Raw genomic sequence first — 22,741 nt, forward strand, 5'->3', positions numbered from 1 at the left:
GTTGGGTGTCCTCAGAGCCATCCATAACCCCACATTGATTCACCTCACAGCTCCATCAAGGTTTGGTCGACCATGATGCTGGAACAGCTCAACATAGTTTACATTTGTGCCATGAGTCAGGGAAGGTATCTTGTCCAGGTCACCACCTATGTCATATGCCCCATCCCTGTCCAAACTGTTTCCCACCCCACCCACTATCACTACATGGTCCTCTTTTGTAAATTCCTTACATAAAGACCTTAGGTCCTCTATCACATGAGTTAGCCCTGCATCTGGCTTGAAGATACTGGTGGCCTGGTACACTGCCCCTAAACTTTCCTGTAACTAAGGGTCTACACGTCGCCCATGGCTACTCCCTAGCAACAGCACTTTCTTCTTCCTAAGACTTTGTACATTCCTAGGCTTCTTGGCCTCAGTTGAAGTGTGCTGCACATTTCCTACTCCACATTCTACCTAGGGCTCTTCTCACTTAACTCTGGCAATGGTAGATACCTGTTTTTGGTGTTGATGTTAAAACTGTCAGATCACGTTCCCTTTCTCCCTGTCCTCCTACCAGCTGCCAGTTCCCAGCCTTCCTCCTCCCCCCTGTTTATTTTCTAACTTTTGCAGGTCACATACTAGCCATTGCTTTATGTTCAAAAAAGTGATTTTATACCTTTTGTTACTGATCAAGGGGAAGATTGGGTTGCCTGGGGAAACCGAGTTCCTGATTGTAGTCATTTGAATGTATTTAAATATATGCAGAGAGTTTATTTAATTTGTGATAGGCAAGAAAAAGGCCAATAATTAGTTTTAGGTGGACCATTGTGAAGGAGGAATATCTGAAGTTACCGTATTTACTCGAATCTAAGCCGTACTTTTTTCCCAGTTTTTGTAATCCAAAAACCCGCCTGCGGCTTAGAATCGAGTGCAAAGTAAGCAGAAGTTCTGAAAAATGTTGGTAGGTGCCGCCACAACTAACTTCTGCCGTCGAATATATGTAGCGCTACACAGGCATGCTTTGCAGGCACAAAGATAAATACTGGCGCCAAAACCTCTGCGTCGGTAAATAAATTTAAAAAAAAAAGGTGGAAGACGAGATTTTTTTCTCCGCCGCGAGTTTGGACCACTGCATTTTCATACATTATCCAACAAAGTAAATACAAATTCCGTATTGTTCATCTTCGAAAGTAGCATCATTTCAATGTACTACGAAAATCTGACTGGCAAGACTGTTTGGGATGTTTGTCAATATGGCCAACTCTACGTTCTGAATTTTTTCCTACCTTTGAGAAGAGATGGTTGCTAATAGGAACTTTTATGAATTGTGAATCACATGCAGTATTCTCTTCACCATAAGAATAATATGAATATAAACATTTTGCCATGCATTCTTTTCTGCTGCTATCTCATTTAAACCCTGTCTGTCTAATAAACTACAAAACTAGAGTGAGACAACAGCAAACGCGGACGAATATACATAGCGTGTCGTGTTTATATTCGTATTATTCTTATGCCTAATAGTGATACAATCAGAAATGAAGCATGGCAATTGACTAGATTTTTAAATCTAAGATGACTCTAATTTCTGTGCAGAATGTAACGTACTAACGAGGCGTCAGCAAAGATTTTCTAACAGAGAAAAATTTTTGCTAAACTCTAATTCAGAACATCTTCTATCACACACAGTCTATTATTTGGTGCTTGTTGATCATTATCAAAGAAACCATCAGTGCAAGTAACAACAAATAGCAGTCTCTTGCCATTGTTTCGCTAATGAGACGATTCCTCTCTTTTTTTTTATTGTAAGTAGCAGTAGCGTGCACAAAAGTGAGCCATGCCGCGAGCGGCGACAGGTCGTAAACACACATCATCAGAATGTGACAAACAATGCGTGATACAGTACAATAATGCATTTTCAGCTTAGAGTGACATAAACACCTATAACAAAGAGATCGGCACTTATCAGATCAAAGAAAAATAAGCAATCAATTCAAACCACACGAAGCACATGAAAAAGGAAGGATACCCGTATAAATAAGGACGGAGCGCCTGACGCAAAGCAATGGCTACCTGGTAAAGCTTAACTGTTAAGTTTACGACTCGAACCAAACTACTGTAGCTGTATCGTCATTCGTTCAACCTAAATTTTGTCTCATATTACAATGGACCAACTTGGTTTCGATTTGGAGGTGCGGCCTAAAACTTTTCTCTCCCCTTGAATTTCAAGTCTCAAATTTCAGGTGCGGCTTAGATTCGGGGAAATTTTTTTCCTTGATTTCGAGTCTCATTTTTCAGGTGCGGCTTAGATTCGAGTGCGGCTTATATTCGAGTAAATACGGTATCATAGATTCATGAATTTTTTAGTCACATGGTTTGGAATCATCTTTTTAGGGGCTCTTGGAAGCACGACCCAAGTCAATCATTCTGTATGACGATTAACACCAATCCTCTGTACCTTGATGGTAAGAGTTACTCAAAGATGGGGATCCTCAGGTGTGGGGTGTGATGGGTTATAAGTGTTTAGATTTGCAATATTTCTCTTTAGTGCCAAATTTCCAGAATTTGCCTTCTCCCTCTTCCTTTCGAGCATCTGCATAAAACTGATTTAAGTGCCACTTTCTCATTCTGATGTCACATCGTGTGGGTCCTCCTTATGACTGCTTCTGTTTCATCTAAAAGTTTAGAACAGAAAGGAGGTCAGCATCTGTTATAATGCCATCTGTACTTTATTGCAGATGGGGTGTCAAAAATTAACTGGAATTATTTATTTACTGGAAACTACTGCTCACCTTTATTCACATTCCATTACAGACCTCCAAAGTTATCTCCCTCAGACATAGTACAACAATGCCAGCATTTAGTACGATGTTCAAAACACTTCCTGAAGCCCGTTTCTGATAGTCTGTTGAGTATACCTTAAATTTGATTGTTCAACTCTGGGACACTCTGAAAACAATGACCCTGAAGCTCTTTTTTCATTGTGGGAAATAGATGGAAGTTACATGGTGCCCACCCTGGTAAATAAGGTGGATGTGGCATCACTTCAATGACTAATTCAGTGATTCTTTCTTGAGTATTGATGGCAAGATGAGCTGGTGTATTATCCTGATGAAGGATCAATCTTATTTGAGCAAGATGTGGTCTTTCTGTTGCAACTTTCCACCTTAATGGCCACTTCAATATGTCACAATAGTAGTTCACAGTAACAGTACACCATTCATCCACCACATGATCAAACACAATGCCTTGCTTATCAAAGAAGACAAGATATATGACCTTTCCTGCAACTGGCTGAACTTTGGCCTTTTTGGGTCTTTGCTCAAAGGATGTTTCCATTGGGCACTGTCCTGTTTTGTCTCTGGGTCACGATGATGAAACCAGGATTTGTCACATGTGATGACTTTGTCCAAAAAATATGTTTCTTGCTGAAACCGTCCCTTCTGTTGTTGACACACCTTCAAATGGTGAGCTTTCTGCTTATCACTGACCATACGAGGCACCCACTTTGCTGCAACTTTTCTATACCTTAGAACATTTTGTATAATGTCTTCAGCTGATCTGTAGGAAGTATTGATAATCTCTGTAATCCTTGTTAAAGTTAAACAACAGCTTTCCCGCAACATGAAATCAGTTGCATTCACATTGGTTTCGGTCTTTGAAGTTGGGGACCTTCCAGGGTGTGGAGCATCTGCAAGGTCATTTTCACCCTCCTGAAATCGTTTATGCCACTCAAAAACTTGTGTTTTCCCCATGGTTTGCTCCATGTAGGATTACTGCAACATTTCTGAAGATTTTTATTAAGTTGTTTTAAGAAGAACACAAAATCTATTCAACATGCGCTGCTGCAACTTGAGATCTATGTTGGGTAAACATGCCAATACACTTTCTTTGCTTCCCTCTAACTGACTGATGCATATTGTATTATTGTATTACAGAAGACCTCTTTGGTAATGCCAACACCAATGTCAAGTGCAGGCAAAAAAAAAAAGTCTTCATGATACCTATAAGATACTGTGATAGCTGCACTGTCAGCTGAAATCTAGAACTGCAATAATATACATACAAAATTACAGCCAGTGCTGACCTTCCTTCTGTCCTGGATTACATCAAAACCACAGGGCACAATTATTTCCATGGAATCAAAGCTAATTTAAAAGTTTAATATTTGTCATGCCTAAAACACTTTTTGTGCTCAATTCTAAGACAGTGTTGCAGTAACAGTCAAAGAATCAGCAGGCACAGTGAATTTTATTGTTGCCCTATCTAGAAGATACCACAAGAACTGTTGTTAAACAGCAAAATGAGAATTGTTAGCATAAGGAAACAGTATTTCTACTGTTTAAATAATGGTAATAATATGAATTATAAGAACTTCTGGGTAAACTACAGGAGAAAAGCACATGTAATTATATCAGTTTGCAGTTTCTAGTCAATTAAGTAATACTCTAGTTTGTGGGGTTACTTGACCCCTAGTGTTCTAGCCATGGCGACGGCAATAGGTTAACTTACAAAGGAACCATGCTTTAGTTTTTGTCTTATTAAGTATTGGAGAACTGGCAACTGCATGATGCAATTAATAAATGGGGCTGCTGCCACTGTATTATGAAGTCTTGGTACAAATAGGTAGAGGTCAATGTTGCTTCACTGGGGTCACAGTGAACCAAGAAAATAATAGCTTTTGTATAACTTGCAACATTTGTAACTGATATTTATATGAGATATCCAGTGTACCATGCATAGTGTCTCTTAGGGCAGATGACAAATCTTATTTTTATTGAAATAATAAATAAGTTGTATCATAATACTCATAGATATTGCATGACATAGGTCTGAAAATGTATGGAGGGTTCTCACTCATGAGGGAATAAAATATCTCTAATGGGTTGGTTGGTTGATTTTGGGGAGGGGACCAAACAGTGAGGTCATTAGCCCCATTGGATTACAAAGGAACCATACCAGCATTTTCATGAAGTGATTCAGGGAAATCATGGAAAACCTAAATCAGGAAGGCTGGACACAGGTTTGAACTGTCATCCTTCCAAATGCAATTAGAGTGTATTATATCTCTGCTTTGTGGCTGGAGTGGGTACTAGCATGGTACCAATGTTATGTTCACATACCTATTGGTTAATTAAGCAATTTTCCACCACTTGTTTCTCTTTTATATGGAAAAGCTGATAATGATTGTATATTGAAAGAAAATGTTATGAAATTATAAAGTTTCATATTCTTCCTATCTCAGATATCTCGCTGTCAGAAGATATCTTGTCAGCAAGTGATTGTGCCCTTTTTACAACCAAGAAATGTAAAGAAAGGATTTATCAAATTACAAGTATTTGATTAATGGTGAATGTTAGAAATGTCACTGTTAAATAGTTATTGTGACTGGATGAACAACAAGTTTTTGCACTCAATGTATGTTGGATGCAGAGCGAAAAGTATTATACCACCTACAATTGACACTGGCGATCTATTTATTTAGACACATTGTCAGTATAAGTGATAAAATTCATTGTACCTTGGTGAAAGCAAATGTGCAAAAAATTATATTCGAAGAATCTGAGCATGATATGCATACACTTACATACTGGTAATAGAATGTAAGAAATGTAAAACTTTTGTTTATTATAATTACAAAGAGGTAGAAAAAACTGAGCACATGCTGTGCATTTATCCATTGTGTTGTCACTAAGCTGTAACATTCATTCCTATTGCATTACTAAAAGGGAAACAAACACTGGGGCATACTGTGCATATCCTCCTCTCACCGCTCTATTTTTTCCTACCCCTCTCTCTATCCACCTCATCCTGCTCCTCACTTTGTCCATCTCATCCCTCCCCTCTCTCTCCCTCTGCCAGTCTCATCCTATGCCCTCTCTTTGTCCACCTCCTTTGTCTCTCTGTCCACCTCACCCTCCTACCTCTATCAGTCCACTCCCTCCTCCCTCTCTCTCTGCCCATCTCCTCCTCCTCCATCACTCTGTCCATACCTACCTCCCCCTCCCTTTGTCCATCACCTCCTCTCTGTCTCCACCTCTCCTCCTGCCATCATTCTCCCAATCCATCCCATTCATCCTGTCATCAATATCCTTATCTGTCCATCATATTCTTGTCCCTCTCTCCCTATCCTTACCACATGTGTGCCCATCTCTTACACCCATGCTTTTCTATCCACCCGCTCCTCCATTGTCTACGTACTCCTGCACAACTCTCTATGTCCAGTTCCCCTATCCCTGAGCAACCCCTCCTACCTGTTCACAAAGCAGGAGCAAAACAGTACATTGTTGCCAATATCTCTGCTGCTATTGATACTAGTAGGTTATAAACTGCACAGTGGTTTTCTTGTGGTGTTTGCTGTTTGTGTGCCAAATTTGGTTGAAATTGATCAAGTGGTTTGGGAGGAAATCATGGACAGCTTTACACATACTTCTAGATAGATTAAAAAACATTGGAAAGTCCAGGATGGAATGTAACAATATTATGAAAAGGAAAGTTTCTACTCGCCATATAGTGGAGATGCTGAGTCGCAGATAGGCAAAACAAAAAGACTGTCACAAATAAAGCTTTCGGCCCATATAGCCTTCATCAGAAATAGACAACAGACACACACACACCCTTCTGTCTCAGGGTACTGTAGCCACACTGCAGTGTAGTCACATTGCATTGTCTCAGGGAACTGTAGCCGCACAACATTGTGGCTACAGTTCACTGAGACAGCAGTCATGTGCGTGTGTGTGTGTGTGTGTGTGTGTGTGTGTGTGTGTGTGTTGCATTTTGGTGCATGTGTGTGTGTGTGTGTGTGTGTGTGTGTGTGTGTGTGTGTGTGCGTGCGTGTGTGTGTGTGTGTGTGTGTGTGTGAGTTGCATTTGGGTGCATGAGTGTGTGTTTGTGTTTGTGTTTGTGTGTGTGTGTGTGTGTGTGTGTGTTAGTTGCATTTGAGTGCATGACTGTGTGTTTGTGTTTGTGTGTGTGTGTGTGTGTGTGTGTGTGTGTGTGTGTGTATGCATGCATGCATGTGTAGGTGTTGTCTATTTTCGACAAAGGCCATACAGGCTGGAAACTTCATTTGTGATAGTCTTTTTGGTGTGTCTATCTGCGACTTATCATCCATGCCATATGGTCAGTAGCAGATTACCTTTTCATAATACTTTTACAAAAACATTGGCCACACAGTGTACAGAGATTTGAATGCTGTATTGTAAAGAAATTTAAAATATTGATTTTGATGAATTAAGAAATGTTACACTATGCACCAATATGCACCAACGCTAATTTAAAGAAAAATACTGCAAACTTAGGCCAAGAAGAAGCCAGTGCAATATTCTGAATAACAAACATCTGATGTTATAGGATGAGGCTCATTTTTACTGTCTACAGGCTCATTTACAAGGTAGCAGAACACATCCACAAAAACATCAGTTATACATTAGGTATATTGGTGTCAAAAATGTATCTGAAAATGTGCACAGTAAAAAGGAAAGTTATGAAAATAAAGCTAGTAAATCTAAAAAGTGAAAAGCTATACAAGCAAGAAAATTCTCGAACAAGCTTTATTGCTTGTAGTTGTAGCAGTACTGAAGCAAGAGCTACAAAACATTTAACACTGGTAAAAAACATTTAACACTGGTAGAGAACATACAGGAATTGTATGATATGGAAAAGCAAAGAAATTATATAGCTAGGCAAATATCTTCAAACAGAAGTGTCTCAGTATCAAGACTTCAATTAAGTAAAAGCGGGTACAATGGCTAAGTTCCATGTATCATTGTACACAGTTATAAACCAAAGACTACCGTTAGATTTGTACACAATGTTACCTTTGCCTGCTCAAAAACAGAAAAATTTTGATGCTGTAAGAATAATAAGTGGTTAAAGGGAAGACACATAGTTATGTTACTCAGGAGAAACACAACTGTTTAGTCTAGAGTCTGGAAAAACCAACAATCAAATGACAGCAAGAAACACTGAAAAAGAGAAAAGAAGAAGAAGTAGAAGAAGAAGAAAAAAGAAAAAAGAGGATGCACCACGAAGGAATTATTCAAATTGGATGGAAATTGGTAGATGTAATGTACATACAAGGGGGGACCCAAAGGAAACCCGATTGTTGTCATAAAAAATTTATTGATGAACCTTTTTACAAAATTACTTCAGTCACCTTCAAAATACTCTCCATTACATGAAATGCACTTGTCAAGTCTCTTTTCCCACCATTGGAAGCATGTTTGGAACCCTTCAAGTTTGATACTGTCCAGTGCCCTTTGCGAAGCTGTTTTTACCGCCTCCACATCGTCATAACACTCCCCTTTTAGCATTTTTTTCATCCGTGGAAATAGGAAAAAGTTGCACGGGGCTAGGTCTGGCGAATACAGAGCATGGGGAATGACAGACCACCTCTGAAATGTCAAACAGTGGGTCACTCGTAAGGCAATGTGTGCTGAAGCGTTGTGATGCAGGAACCAGTCACCTGATTGCCAAAGTTCCGGGCATTTCCTCCTCACATCCTCTCGCAGACGCCTTAAAACATCCACATAAAAGTGCTTGTTAACAGTCTGGCTAGGGGGTACAAATTCCCGATGCACAATTTCACGAACATCAAAAAAGATAGTGATCATTGTCTTCACATTTGACCTCACTTGCCTCGCTTTTTTTTGGTGTGGGAGAGTTGGGAGTCCTCCACTGGCTTGATGCTTGCTTGGTTTCTGGGTCATACCTGTAACACCAACTCTCATCCCCTGTAATTACTTTGTTCAAGAAGTTTGGATCACATGCAATCTCTGTTTTCAATTCCTGACACACATTCATGCGGATGGTTTTTTGCTCCTGTATGAGAAGGTGTGGAACAAATTTAGCAGCAACACGTCTTGTGTGCAAATCTTCACTCAAAATCTGCTGGCATGAGCTCCAACTGATTCCTGTCTCTGCTGAAATTTGGTCGATCGTTTGACTACGATCCTTGTTGATCTTTTGGCGGACCTTTTCAATGTTCTCCTCATTTAGCAATGTTGAAGGGTGTCCAGAACGAGCTTGGTCTTCAACACACGTCTCACCACGTTTAAAGCACCCAAACCACTTGGAAACCTGTGTGCGGCTCATAGTGTCCTCCTGGAAAGCTTCCTGAAGCGTTTGGTGTGTCTCCATTGCAGTTTTTTTAAGCAGGAAACAAAATTTCACACACACTCTTTGTTCTTTTAAAGTTGGCATAACGACTTCGCAGAGGTAATCCGCCAACAGTCCGAGAAACACAATACCACACTTGCACATTCAGCTCTACACTGACGCCGTCTGCACAGCTGTCTCATGAAGGTCTCAACTAACACCATCTAGTGTGAGAACCCTGCACTACGTCTACGAGTGGCAGCGCCCTCGGAGTCCGGTTTCTTTTGGGTCCCCCCTCGTATACAGACAAATAAATGATCACAGTTTCAGAAGAACTGTTTTATTTATTGAAGAGCAAGAGCTTCACAAATTGAGCAAATTAATAACACATTGGTCCACCTCTGCCACTTACACAAGCAGTCATTTCATTTCACATTGATTGATAGAGTTGTTGGATGTCCTCCTGGGGGATACTGTGCCAAATCCTGTCCAACTGGCATGTTACATTGGCAAAATCCTGAGCTAGATGGAGGGCCCTCTCTCAATTGGGGAGAGATCTGGGGACCTTACTGGCCATGGTAGGGCAATGTAACACATCAGTTGGACAGAATTTGGCACAGTATCTCTCAGGAGAACATCCCACACCTTCATCAATCAATGTCAAGCTAAATAATTGCTTGCATAAGGGTCAGAGGTGGACCAACACATTATTAAATTCCTTAATTTTTGAAGCTCATTCTCTTGAATAAATCAACCAATTTTTTTTCTGAAATTGTACTCATTGGTGTGTGTATATATCATATCTATTGATTTCTGTTCCATTCAGATAATTCCTTCACGGTGTGCCATAATGTTTTTCTTTTTTGTCTTAGAGTGTGTAAATTTGTTACTACTGCCATTTTATGTTAGATTTCTCTCATCACATTTTGTAATAGTTCCTTTCACCAAATAGCGGAAATGCTGAGTTGCAGATAGGCACAACAAAAAGACTGTCACAAATAATGTTTTGGCCAACAAGGACTTTGCCAAAAATAGATGACTGACAGACACACACACACACACACACACACACACACACACACACACACACACACACATGTGACTGCAGTCTCTGGCAGTGTGTGTGTGTGTGTGTGTGTGTGTGTGTGTGTGTGTGTGTGTGTGTGTGTGTGTGTGTGTGTGTGTGTGCATGTTGTCTATTTTCGACAAAGGCTTTGTTGGCCAAAAGCTTATTTGTGACAGTCTTTTTGTTGTGCCTATCTGCGACTCAGCATCTCCACTATACGATGAGTAGCAACTTTCCTTTTCATAGTACTGTTAACATTCCATCCTGGATTTTCCATTGTTTGAGTCCTTTCATCAAATATTTGTATGACATAACTTTCCCACTTAATAGAAGGCTAGTGCTACTTCCACTGAGCATTTTCTCTCTTTTCTATGTAGAGGAATTTCTAGTTATGAATGCCAGCATTTAGACCATTTTTTTTAATGTGTGCTGTAACTAGTGTTTTATTCTAATTCTATTTTATTAGTTATTTGAATGTGTGTTATATATTCTTTATAACTGCATGTGGGTTTGTGTTGTGTTTACATTTCATGTGCATAATGAAATGAAATGAATAGTTAATACTTGTACTTTCATGTAATTATATTACCTCTGATTCAACAACCTTATAAACATTCAATAGAAAAGTTAGTTGTGGACAGTAATTCATGCTTCATCTTGTTACATCATATTTTTATATGCTTTCTTTCGCTGAGAGATATGTATGACCTCCTGATTAACAGGAGAATAGTTCAATTGACACAGAGTTTCCTCTCTGTGCCAGGTAGTGGAATTCCTAGTTATGCAATGCGAGCCAGCATTTATGGCATTTTTTAAAATTTGTGTCTGTATTGCTAACACTTCAAAGTAATGATTTTATTTTAGTGTTCTTGAAATGTGTGTCATATGTAGGGATTTAATAAATTCCATATCACATATCCGATATAATTAAACAATTAACAAACATTTTTTTCTGTTATGTAATTACAATACCTTGGTATTCACAGGTTTACTTGACACAATGTTGAGCAGTGATACTCCACATTCATCTACAATATTTGGATCAGCACCAGCATCCAGTAGCACTTCCAAGGCCTAAAATATGAAGAGATACAAGTAAATAATAGAATCACATCCATTCACTCACATATTGTCATCATGAAGGAAAACCTGAGGGACATGAAAAAAAATCAAAGATATATATACTGTAAGGGTATAAACTTCAGTGACATTTTACTACTCAAATGAATACATACGATACTGGTTGCCAGATCAGGAAATTTGAATAATGCTGATGATTGCAACAAAGTATGGTGTGCTGGTGTATGTGAATGGGTGTGCACCTTGTTAAACTGGAGACCAGGTGTCAAGACATCATTATAAAATTGCCACGGAAGAAATGTGTGACTTGTATTATGACATTACAATGAAGTGTCAGTGCTGACAAGACTCTGATAGCTTTTCCTGGTAAGCAATTGCCAGCCAGCATGAATGGGATACGTCCTATCTAGGACAATAGCTGTTGGATTGGGAAGGTGCATTTGGAATTGGAGAGCAATGGTTAACAGATTAGATACTCCCAGGAATGGACACTAATATGAACCAATTCCACAGCAAATGGTGTTGGTCAAGAGTTACAAAATTACACCTATATGCAAAAGATATGAATTATGGGATGCACTGCTTAAAATATAAATAAAACTAGCACACTGATTTCACCATATCATTGGGATGAGTGCAACAAGACCAAGATGTTATCTGTAACCTAATACTCTGAACTCTGCAACCAATGTAATTGAAATTTGTGTTATTTTTAACATTTGTACGTATATTGTGTAATGAAACATGATACGGACATCTGCAGTAAATCAGATGATAACCAAAAATGTTATCCACATGATAACCAAAAATGTTATCCACAAGTTGCATACAAGACTACATTGTGCCAAGCACACCATGATTGCTGGGTCACTTTTCATTGAAGAGTGGTGCATGAATTGGACTTAATTCCGCTGACTGTGAGTGAACACCAACTACAACAACATGGTTGAAATGTCATTGGACAGCATTTATTAGACAATGTTAGACATGTAAACACATACTGCATAGATGCAAGATATCCTGACACCACTCAATCTCAGAATATATGACATCACGCTATCATACTGCACACACATGCTTGCTAGACTATTACAAATAAAAGCAGTTACACAACATTAAGATAAAATGACTTAACATATCCCATCAGGCCAAAAAGTTTAGAAACTGGAGTAATAAAAAATAGAGAAAAGTTAAGGTAATGGTTTTATTGCTTCTTATGTTCTACATACTGGCTGCACACTTTAACTCGACCCCTCAGTAGAGGATGCAAGGAACAAAAGCTTGCACTCAGCCCATAGCACACTGGCTGCTGTGACAAGCCACACCTCCTTCTTCTAGAGTAGCCAGTTCATAGCTTATGACAGAAACAAACATGTAATTGATTAATACAGTGTATAAGTGAAACAAAAGTGGATGATGAGCTGCTAAAAGGACCAGCTACAGCTTCTTTTCTTGTTGATGTAAATAATATTAACAATCACTATGCACAATGCCACACGACTCGACACTAGATTCCCAATGGCTACTTATTGGTATGGCACCCTATACTTTTAGACAGTTAATGCTGGCAAAGAGAGTAAACATTCTGAAGTGGCACTAACTCAGCTAACTTCCACTGAGAGGTGTCAAGTTAAAATGTGCAATCTATAATCTCCTCCCATTTGAGTACAATGTACAGGACATTCATACAGACATGTAAAATTGTCAGAAAAATCCTTCTTTTGGATGATGTCTGATTAGCAAGTCACATTAGCTTGAATGTCAGTTATCTTGTCTGAGAGTTGACCACTCATGAATTTCTGCACTTTGTCATTTTGTGGCAGGTTCATATTGGCAACACCAAGTCTCATCACCTGTGATAATTTTTTTCTGGAAAAGGACTGTTCATGTTTTGCATTTCAATCAAGTTGTGACAGGTATCCACATATTGTTGCTTTTGTTTGGGAGTCAATGTACGTGGCACAACTTTGTAGACATTTTCTCTTCTCCAAACCATTCATTGAACACTTGATTTACAGATGTTGCTCCATTGCAATTTGTACACAACACTGTTCACACTCTACAGCTGCACATCTACTACTTAACACTGCCTGCTCACAACTGCCTGGTCAAATGCACATTTATTGTTTACAGTTGTTAGTTCAAATAGCCACTGTAGTTACTTGCCACTTATATACCAGAAATAAAATCAGTCTTAGAACTTTTTGGAGGGTTAGTCCAGAGTATTGCTGAAATGATTAGCAATGAGATACATCAATAATTAGTGTAAGCAACATTTTCACAATTAATTCAGGCTGTAGTTCAAAGCTCTGAAATCAATCACAAATGATGACCTTGTGACATTAAATACAAATTGTAATATTTCATTAGATAGTTGACAGTAACCATACAATAATCTCAAGCAATATACTTTAGATTTTAAATGAAATGTGATTACTTACATTAACTTTTATTAAAATTCTGTTTATTTCTCACCCAAAGGCACACAGTGTGCGGCACCAAAATATTCAGTGCACTGAGATACTTCATTCGAATCATATGATCTTTAGTATTAAATGTACACATAAGTATGTGATTTTGCAATCATGGCATAAGAAGCCACTGGAAGAGATGGAGTAACACAGACAAATAGGAGCAGACAGCTGCACTCTGGGGAGTGGGTATTTTTGAAGAGAGCAGTCTTAAGTAGAGGGTCAAGAAGTTTTTTGGAATAGGTCTTTGGGAGCAGATGTGCTGTGGTGCTCTCTTGTCACTAGAGAGTTTGAGAAAGCTGTTTGATGGTGATAAACCTTGTTAGATTTATTCATAGCAATATGAATTGCAATATTCAGTAATGAATCCATGTAGCCTATTCAGTGATCTTTACCATTGGCTTGCAATGCTTCTGCAATGTCTGATGTGCTGAATCATGGATAACCTGTATAACAGCCACTTCTGATGAACAGTGTTGTGTCTGCTTACATTTACTGGTTATTACTTAAGGAGTACTCTGCAGATATTCTGTCTGTGCTTCAGTGGTGTTCACACTTGTCCACATACTTCTGCTCCTTGTCACTGGGGCCATTGCGTGCACTGGAGTTTACTATGGTCTCAAGCTCCTAATCTACAGGGATGATGAGAAACAAGAAAGTCTGAATGGTTGGTGAAAAGCAACAAGAGCAACTGTCCCAGTTTTTCTTTAATTGTTGAAAGAAAACTAGTACTATATTTATTTATAAAGACGTCAGCATTAATTACGAGCATTCAAGATAACTTCTCAGGAAGCACAATTCTCATAATTTCTAATTTATACTGGGTGTTTTATGTCAAGTTAATTCCTAGGTGACAATTTTTGGCATTTGAGGAAATGTAAGATATGCTCTCTGCCTATTATGATAATGATAATAATAATAATTTTATTGTCTTTAAGCTGTGAAAGAAGGTTGTATACATGGAAGAACCCTGGAGATACTAAAAGGTTTCATATAGATTATGTAATGGTAAGACAGAGATTTAGGAACCAAATTTTAAATTGTAAGACATTTCCAGGGGCATATATGGACTCTGACCACAATCTATTGGTTATGAACTGTAGATTAAAACTGCAGAAACTGCAAAGAGGTGGGAATTAAAGGCGATGGGACCTGGATGAACTGTAAGAACCAGAGGTTGTACAGAGTTTCAGGGAGAACATAAGGGAACAACTGACAGGAATGGGGGAAAGAAATACAGTAGAAGAAGAATGGGTAGCTTTGAGGAATGAAATAGTGAAGGCAGCAGAGGATCAAGTAGGTAAAAAGACGAGGGCTAGTAGAAATCCTTGGGTAACAGAAGAGATACTGAATTTAATTGATGAAAGGAGAAAATACAAAAATGCAGTAAGTGAAGCAGGCAAAAAGGAATACAAACATCTCAAAAATGAGATCGACAGGAAGTGCAAAATGGCTAAGCAGGGATGGCTAGAGGACAAATGTAAGTATGTAGAGACTTATCTCAAGAGGGGTAAGATAGATGCTGCATACAGGAAAATTAAAGAGACCTTTGGAGAAAAGAGAACCACTTGCATGAAGATCAACTGCTCAGACGGAAACCCAGTTCTAAGCATAGAAGGGAAAGCAGAAAGGTGGAAGGAGTATATAGAAGGTCTATACAGGGGCGATGTTCTTGAGGACAATATTATGGAAATGGAAGAGGAGGTAGACGAAGGTGAAATGGGAGACATGATACTGCGTGAAGAGTTTGACAGACCACTGAAAGACCTAAGTCAAAACAAGGCCCCGGGAGTAGACAACATTCCATTACAACTACTGACAGCCTTGGGGGAGCCAGGCCTAACAAAACTCTACCATCTGGTGAGCAAGATGTATGAGACAGGCGAAATTCCCTCAGACTTCAAGAAGAATATAGTAATTCCAATCCCAAAGAAAGCAGGTATTGACAGATGTGAAAATTACCAGACTATCAGTTTAATAAGTCACAGCTGCAAAATACTAATGCGAATTCTTTACAGATGAATGAAAAAACTGATAGAAGCTGACCTCGGGGAAGATCAGTTTGGATTCCGTAGAAATGTTGGAACACGTGAGGCAATATTGACCCTACGACTTATCTTAGAAGAAAGATTAAGGAAAGGCAAACCTACATTTCTAGCATTTGTAGACTTAGAGAAATCTTTTGACAATGTTGAATGGAATACTCTCTTTCAAATACTGGAGGTGGCAGGGAGAAAATACAGGGAGCAAAAGGCTATTTACAATTTGTACAGAAAGCAGATGGCAGTTATAAGAGTCGAGGAACATGAAAGGGAAGCAGTGGTTGGGAAAGGAGTGAGACAGGGATGTAGCCTCTCCCCGATGCTATTCAATCTGTATATTGAGCAAGCAGTAAAGGAAACAAAAGAAAAGTTCGGAGTAGGTATTAAAATCCATGGAGAAGAAATAAAAACTTCGAGGTTTTGCCGATGACATTGTAATTCTGTCAGAGACAGCAAAGGACTTGGAAGAGCAGTTGAACGGAATGAACAGTGTCTTGAAAGGAGGGTTTAAGATGAACATCAACAAAAGCAAAACGAGGATAATGGAATGTAGTCGAATTTAGTCGGGTGATGCTGAGGAAATTGGATTAGGAAATGAGACACTCAAAGTTGTAAAGGAGTTTTGCTATTTGGGGAGCAAAATAACTGATGATGGTCAAAGTAGAGAGGATATAAAATGTAGACTGGCAATGGCAAGGAAAGCGTTTCTGAAGAAGAGAAATTTGTTAACATCGAGTATAGATTTAAGTGTCAGGAAGTCGTTTGTGAAAGTATTCGTATGGAGTGTGGCCATGTATGGAAGTGAAAATGGACGATAAATAGTTTAGACAAGAAGAGAATAGAAGCTTTCAAAATGTGGTGCTACAGAAGAATGATGAGGAGGTATTGAATAGAATTGGGGAGAAGAGGAGATTGTGGCACAACTTGACTTGAAGAAGGGATTGGTTAGTAGGGCATGTTCTGAGGCATCAAGGGATCACCAATTTGGTACTGGAGGGCAGTGTGGAGGGTAAAAATTGTAGAGGGAGACCAAGAGATGAATACACTAAGCAGATTCAGAAGTATGTAGGCTGCAGTAGGTACTGGGAGATGAAGAAGCTTGCACAGGATGGAGAGCTGCATCAAACCAATCTCAGGACTGAAGACCACAACAACAACAAGCCATTACAGCAATAGACAAAATCATACACATAATACGATACAGTACATGCTATAAAAGAACAGAATTGTTATTAATGTTACAGTTTAATATCACAGGTCATGAAATCCTTTATATTGTAGAATTGGTTTAAAACTAACCAGTCATAAAGTGTTTTTTTGTATTGTTGCTCTGGTAAATTTTGTATAGCTTGTGGAAGTTTGTTAAATAATTTGTGGCCCATACGTTCATAACTGTTAACTGATTTTGACAGTATGTGGTAGGGCGTATAGATACAGATGTTTGTCCCAGTGTTGTAACAATGTATATCTGTCCTGTGTTTTACTTTAGGTAAGTTCTTTTTTGTGTAGATTAAAACATAATAAATATATAGGTTTATTACTGTCATGATTTTTTGTTGAGTAAACAAAGGTTTACAATGGGCCTTGTATGGTGAGCCTGTCATTATCCTAATAGCTTTCTTTTGCAGCAATAGTATATCATGCACACAAGTGGAGTTTCCCCATAAAATAATACCATAGGATATGATGCTTTGGAAAAATGAGTAGTAAGACACTCTAACATAATTTTTAGGTACACAGTGCATTAATCGCCTTAACAAATATATTACCCTAGACAATTTACCACTAATATACTTAATATGTGGATTCCAAGAGAGTTTATCATCCAAATATACCCCCAAAAATTTAACACAACTAGGATCATCTGATAGAAACTTGTCTTTTAAACTAAATACCATATGCTGGGTTTTGCTTTCATTAAGCAAGAACCCATTTGCCTTAAACCAGACTGAAGCTTGCTAAATTGTCTCTGTAACACATGTTTTAAGGCTATTAAGATCATTACTGCTGTTCAGAAACATTGTATCATCAGCATAGAGTACTGTTCTGGATTTAATAGATGATGGCAGGTAATTTATCATTATTAGGAATAGGAAAGGGCCCAGCACAGATCCCTGCAGAACACCTACCTTAACTTGTTCTATACTGGACATTTCTTTCCCAACACTGACGGCTTGCTTGTGGTTTTGTAAATATGATCTTAATAGCATAAGGTTGTTACCTTTAACACCATAAAAGTCCATTTTTTTGAGTAGTAGTGTATGGTCTACACAGCAAAGGCTCTGCTTAGGTCACAAAAAGTCACTTGAGCAAAACATTTATCTTCAAGTACTTGATGGATGTATTTTACAACATTGTCTATGGCATCAATGGTTGACAGGTTTTTCCTAAAGCTGTACTGTAATCCACTTATTAATCCTATGTTATCAAAGTAAACAGATAATTGTTGGTAAATTATGGATTCTAGAACTTTTGAAAAAACTGGAACTATGGACATTGGCCTGTAACTTGAGACAGAATTTTTTATCTCCTTTTTTATGTACTGGAACTACCATAGACAGTTTAAGCTCATCAGGGAAAAAACCCTCCAGTATACACTTGTTTATACAATATGTTAGGGGGTTAACTATACAGTCTATTACTTTCTTCAGCATGTTAAAAGACAGGTCATATATATATCTACACTGCTTCACTATTCTTAACACAAAAGCAGGTGAGACCTCAGAGAAATTGAAAGTGCTTGTGTTTGTTGATGACCTAGCAACATATTTTGACAGTAACTGTGATGAGTTGATTTCAAGTTTAATTATAGCACTTCCTACTTCCTCAACTGATTTAATAAAAAAGTCATTAAATTCCTGGGGAGAGATACTAATTTTGTCACTTCTTTTATCTTTGGCGACACTATTTATTAGTGTCCATGCTGCTTTGCACTTATTGGTGGATTTCTCAATTCTTCTGAGATTGTGTGCTTGTTTGGCTTCCACAATTGCTTTTTTGTATTCATTCCTAGATCTAACATAGGCTAATTTAGCATCGTTGGTTTTCAGATTTCCATAAATATTGTACAACAACATAACTTGATTTTTCATAGTAGACAGCTGTTTTGTATACCATGTATTTTGTCTATTTGGAACTTTTGGTTTTAGGACTCTGTTAGTTACTTTGCATTTCTTTATTGGAATGCAGTCATTAAAGTGTCCCAAAAATGCTTTAAGAAACCTATCAAATAGTACCTTTGCTGGTAGATAATTGCTTAGAGTATAATGTGCGTCATCATAACACAGGCCAAACCGATCTCTGTTAGAAAGGGACATACGAAACCCATCAATTTTCACATCTGTGACTGGTCTAGTGACCACAACTTCTGGGACAGGCTTATTTACGTTACTCTTATCAAGAGGGAACCTACTTGTATAATTTAAAGATACTGAATCATGATTAGAATATGGAAATACTGTCACACAACATGATTCTTCTGTTGTTTTAAAAGTTACAAAAATATTGTCAAGACATGCATGTTCTCTTGTACGCTTGTTATTGACTGAATGTAAGTTGCACTGTCTTAGTAGGTTTTGGAGTTCAATGACAGTACGTTTTTGTGTTGTAACATCGAAATCAGCATTCACACCTCCACCTGTCACAATATCATGATGTATCCATCTAGTATCTGTAAGTACATGTAACAGCAGGTCCAGTGTTTCTAAAAATACATTGGTTATACCCTTAGGTGACCTGTACAGGGAAATTACAACTAACTTAAAACAGTCTATTACTATACTAGCAGCTTCAGAGTTTTGTTCATCACACAGAAAATCTAGATCCAATCTATTGACTGTGCCACTAAGTGACTTGTTAATATAGATTGCCACACCACCTCTTAAATGCAATTTTCTTCACTAGCTACTGGCTAGATTATAATTGTCAAATTTAATAAATGTAAGTTCACTCTCACTAGCCCAGTGTTCACTTAAACAAAAGATATCAAACTTATTTTTGAATCCAAAGTCATTGACAATAAATTATTTATCCCTTACTCCTTCAATGTTAAGATAATAGATTATAAAATCAAACCTGCCTTTCTTTCCTAAGATGGCTATTATCACACGGATCACTACGGATGCCAGCGACATCACGGTGGGGGCAGAGTTGTAACAACGAAAGGGCGACATGGTTTCTCCCCTTCATTTCTTCTCCAAGAAACTATTTACGACTAATAGACAATATTCTGCATTCAACAGAGAGCTCCTTGCTGTTTACAAGGCAATCAAACATTTCCGCCCTGACATCGAGGGACGTTGGTTTTTGTCCTCACCAATCACAAACCACTGGCAGAAGCATTCTGCAACCCACCTGAGGACCCACCCCTTGACATTACCGCCACTTTGATGTGGTTTCTCAATTCACAATGGACGTCCATTACATCAAGGGTGCAGATAACATCACTGCAGATTTCTTCTCACGGATCAGTGCTGTTTCCCGCATCATTGGTCTTTCCTATCTGGCCTTCCTCCGAGCTTCTCATGAAGATTCTCAGGCTCTCCTATGAGTCCCACAAACACCACTCTTTTTTTTTCCACAAACACTAAATTTCCTGGTGTTTCCGTTGAGGTGTAGTGTGATTCTTTGGCTGGCACACTACGCCCTTTGCTCCCACCCAGGCTGTGCCAACAGGTTTTCGACACCCTGCATAACCTAGCCCACCCGGGCATTCAAGCCACCACACATTTTGTGTCAGAACATTTTGTTTGGAAAAATGTCAAATAGGTCTGTCAAACCTGGGCATGCAGCTGCGCAGCTTGCCAGCACAACAATATCAGCTGCCACACCTCCCCACCTATGGGCAAGTTCGACATTCCTGCAGGACAGTTCCGTCACGTACATATTGATCTGATTGGGCCTCTTCTTCCTTCAGAGGGCCATAGATATATCTTATCAACTATAGACCATTTGTCTCACTGGATCAAGGCTGCCGCTCTCCCTAACATTATTTCCAAGACGGTAGCCAAGGGTTTCATTGGCTCGTGGATTACTTGTTTCAGGTGCTCGACCACTATCACTACCAATCAGGGTCGACAATTCGAATCCTCCCTTTTCACCATCCTCTGCAATATCTAGAGTATTAAAAAAATACACCCACAAAGCAATGGGTTGGTGGAGAGATGGCACCACACCCTCAAGATGGCCCTTCAATGCATTGGCCGTCTCTAGTCGGAAGCTCTCCCGTGGGTGCTACTTGGTCTACGCTCGACCTATAAACCTGACCTACAGGGGACTATATCCAAATTTGTTTTCGGCAAGAATCTGGTCCTACCGGGGCAACTTATTCTTCCCCATGTTAGTGAGGATCTTCACCCCTCACCATATTTCCCATAAACGCGTATTGCCTGCTCCTGGCATAATAAAGTTTGATGCCAAAATGTGATTATCATCAGTCACATCTTGCAGCAGAGACAACAGAATCTACCACCATCTGAAGGTGTCAAACAGTTGCACTGATGAAATATTGTGGAAGTTGCACTACATGATCTGGTGGAAAACTCAAGACGTGTATTTTCAACAGATCTGCCTGTGTCCAATACCAGAGTTATTTATGGATCTGACCCATGACACAGTTCTAAATCAACTAGCAGTCAGTTAATGAATAATCTTTAAATGAATCAAATGAAATTTTTGAGGTTTTACCTAAAAATGCGCACACATTTTCAACAAAGGCATTTGCGTCCGCCCATCAGTCACTCACCGCCCGAGACTTACGTTTCCACCGCACTCTCCGACTGCTCCCACGTCATGCTGCATGATGATGTGGTTAGGCAGCCTCTTCAACCTCCTTTCTTCGCCTCTACAAGGTGCTGAATTGGGGGGACATGACTTTTGATATCACGATTAAAGACTGCACATAGACAGTTTCTCTGCATGGTTTGAAACTGGCTTTCATTGATCCTGATAGTCTCACACCGCCACAGTTGGACTCTGCAGAGGATCCATCCTTGATCGATAATGAAGATGTGCTCCCATCAGCCTCACTGCACACCTCTTCCACTGAAGACCGTTCGCCACCACACCAAGTGAATGATGTTTCTATAGTGACGTTCAATGACCAAGTGCTCATTCTTTTGACAGATACGGAAGTCCTGCCATCGGACGGTCCCTTACACGTCAAAATTGCACACAACCTCAAGTACTAGAAGTACACTATAAGAATACTGTATAATCATAAATACAAAAAGCATGTATTATAGCAGAATATTTTCATACCTAATGGTGTAATAAAAAGCTAATTATACACCTTGGTACAATAATCTATTATTAGAAAAAATAAGGCTGTAAAATTATGTATAGCACAATTTGACATTATTTGTAGGATACAGTATGAGAAATAATACCTCAAAGTTTCTATTATCAACTGCTTTTTGAAGTGGTGAACAACCATGGGCATCTTTCAAATTCACATTTGCTCCAGCATCAACCAATAACTTGATTATCTGGAAATAATAACATAGTTTCAGCTATGCAGGCATTTGAATGGAGAGAGAGAGAGAGAGAGAGAGAGAGAGAGACCACAGAAGAAATGGATGCGGCAGGAGAGAGGTGGAACTGAGTGTGTGTGAGAGTGAGGGGGAGTTGGGTGGCAGGGGTAGGGAGGCAGGAGGAGGGAGGGGGAAAGAGTGGGAGGAAAGGGGCAGGGATGGGGAGGTGGGAGAGAATGAGGAAGGAGGGAAAGGGAGTTGGGAGAGAGGAAGGAGGGAGGGAGAATATTAAAATAAAAATAAAAGTTCTCATTAATATTTTCACATGTTTCTTACCAATAAGATATCAGTGTGAGCACAATGTTGCAGAGAGGCTATTCTCTCTTTTGATCTTCTGACGAAGCGCCAGTTTATCACAGTCCATCTCCTTATATTGGTAGCAAGTATTTAAATCTCACAATGTCTGCTCCACTATAGATTAACAGCTGATTGTCCTAATACATGTATTGCTATGAAAGAGAGGACAGAGTTCCC

At 39.0% G+C, this 22,741-nt stretch overlaps 1 protein-coding gene across 1 annotated transcript in view; it reads right to left on the bottom strand.

Annotated features, from left to right (window-relative positions):
- LOC126417476 (serine/threonine-protein phosphatase 6 regulatory ankyrin repeat subunit A-like) overlaps positions 1-22,741 on the bottom strand; it is a 408,260-nt gene that overhangs the window by 101,822 nt on the left and 283,697 nt on the right. The window contains exons 14-15 of the mRNA XM_050085121.1: positions 22,124-22,222; positions 11,117-11,218 (exon numbers count right to left, since the gene is read on the bottom strand). Coding sequence (XP_049941078.1) covers positions 11,117-11,218; positions 22,124-22,222 — 201 coding nt within the window. The remainder of the gene's footprint in view (positions 1-11,116; positions 11,219-22,123; positions 22,223-22,741) is intronic.

Source organism: Schistocerca serialis, chromosome 1, assembly GCF_023864345.2.
Source record: "Schistocerca serialis cubense isolate TAMUIC-IGC-003099 chromosome 1, iqSchSeri2.2, whole genome shotgun sequence".
Classification (NCBI taxonomy): domain Eukaryota; kingdom Metazoa; phylum Arthropoda; class Insecta; order Orthoptera; family Acrididae; genus Schistocerca; species Schistocerca serialis.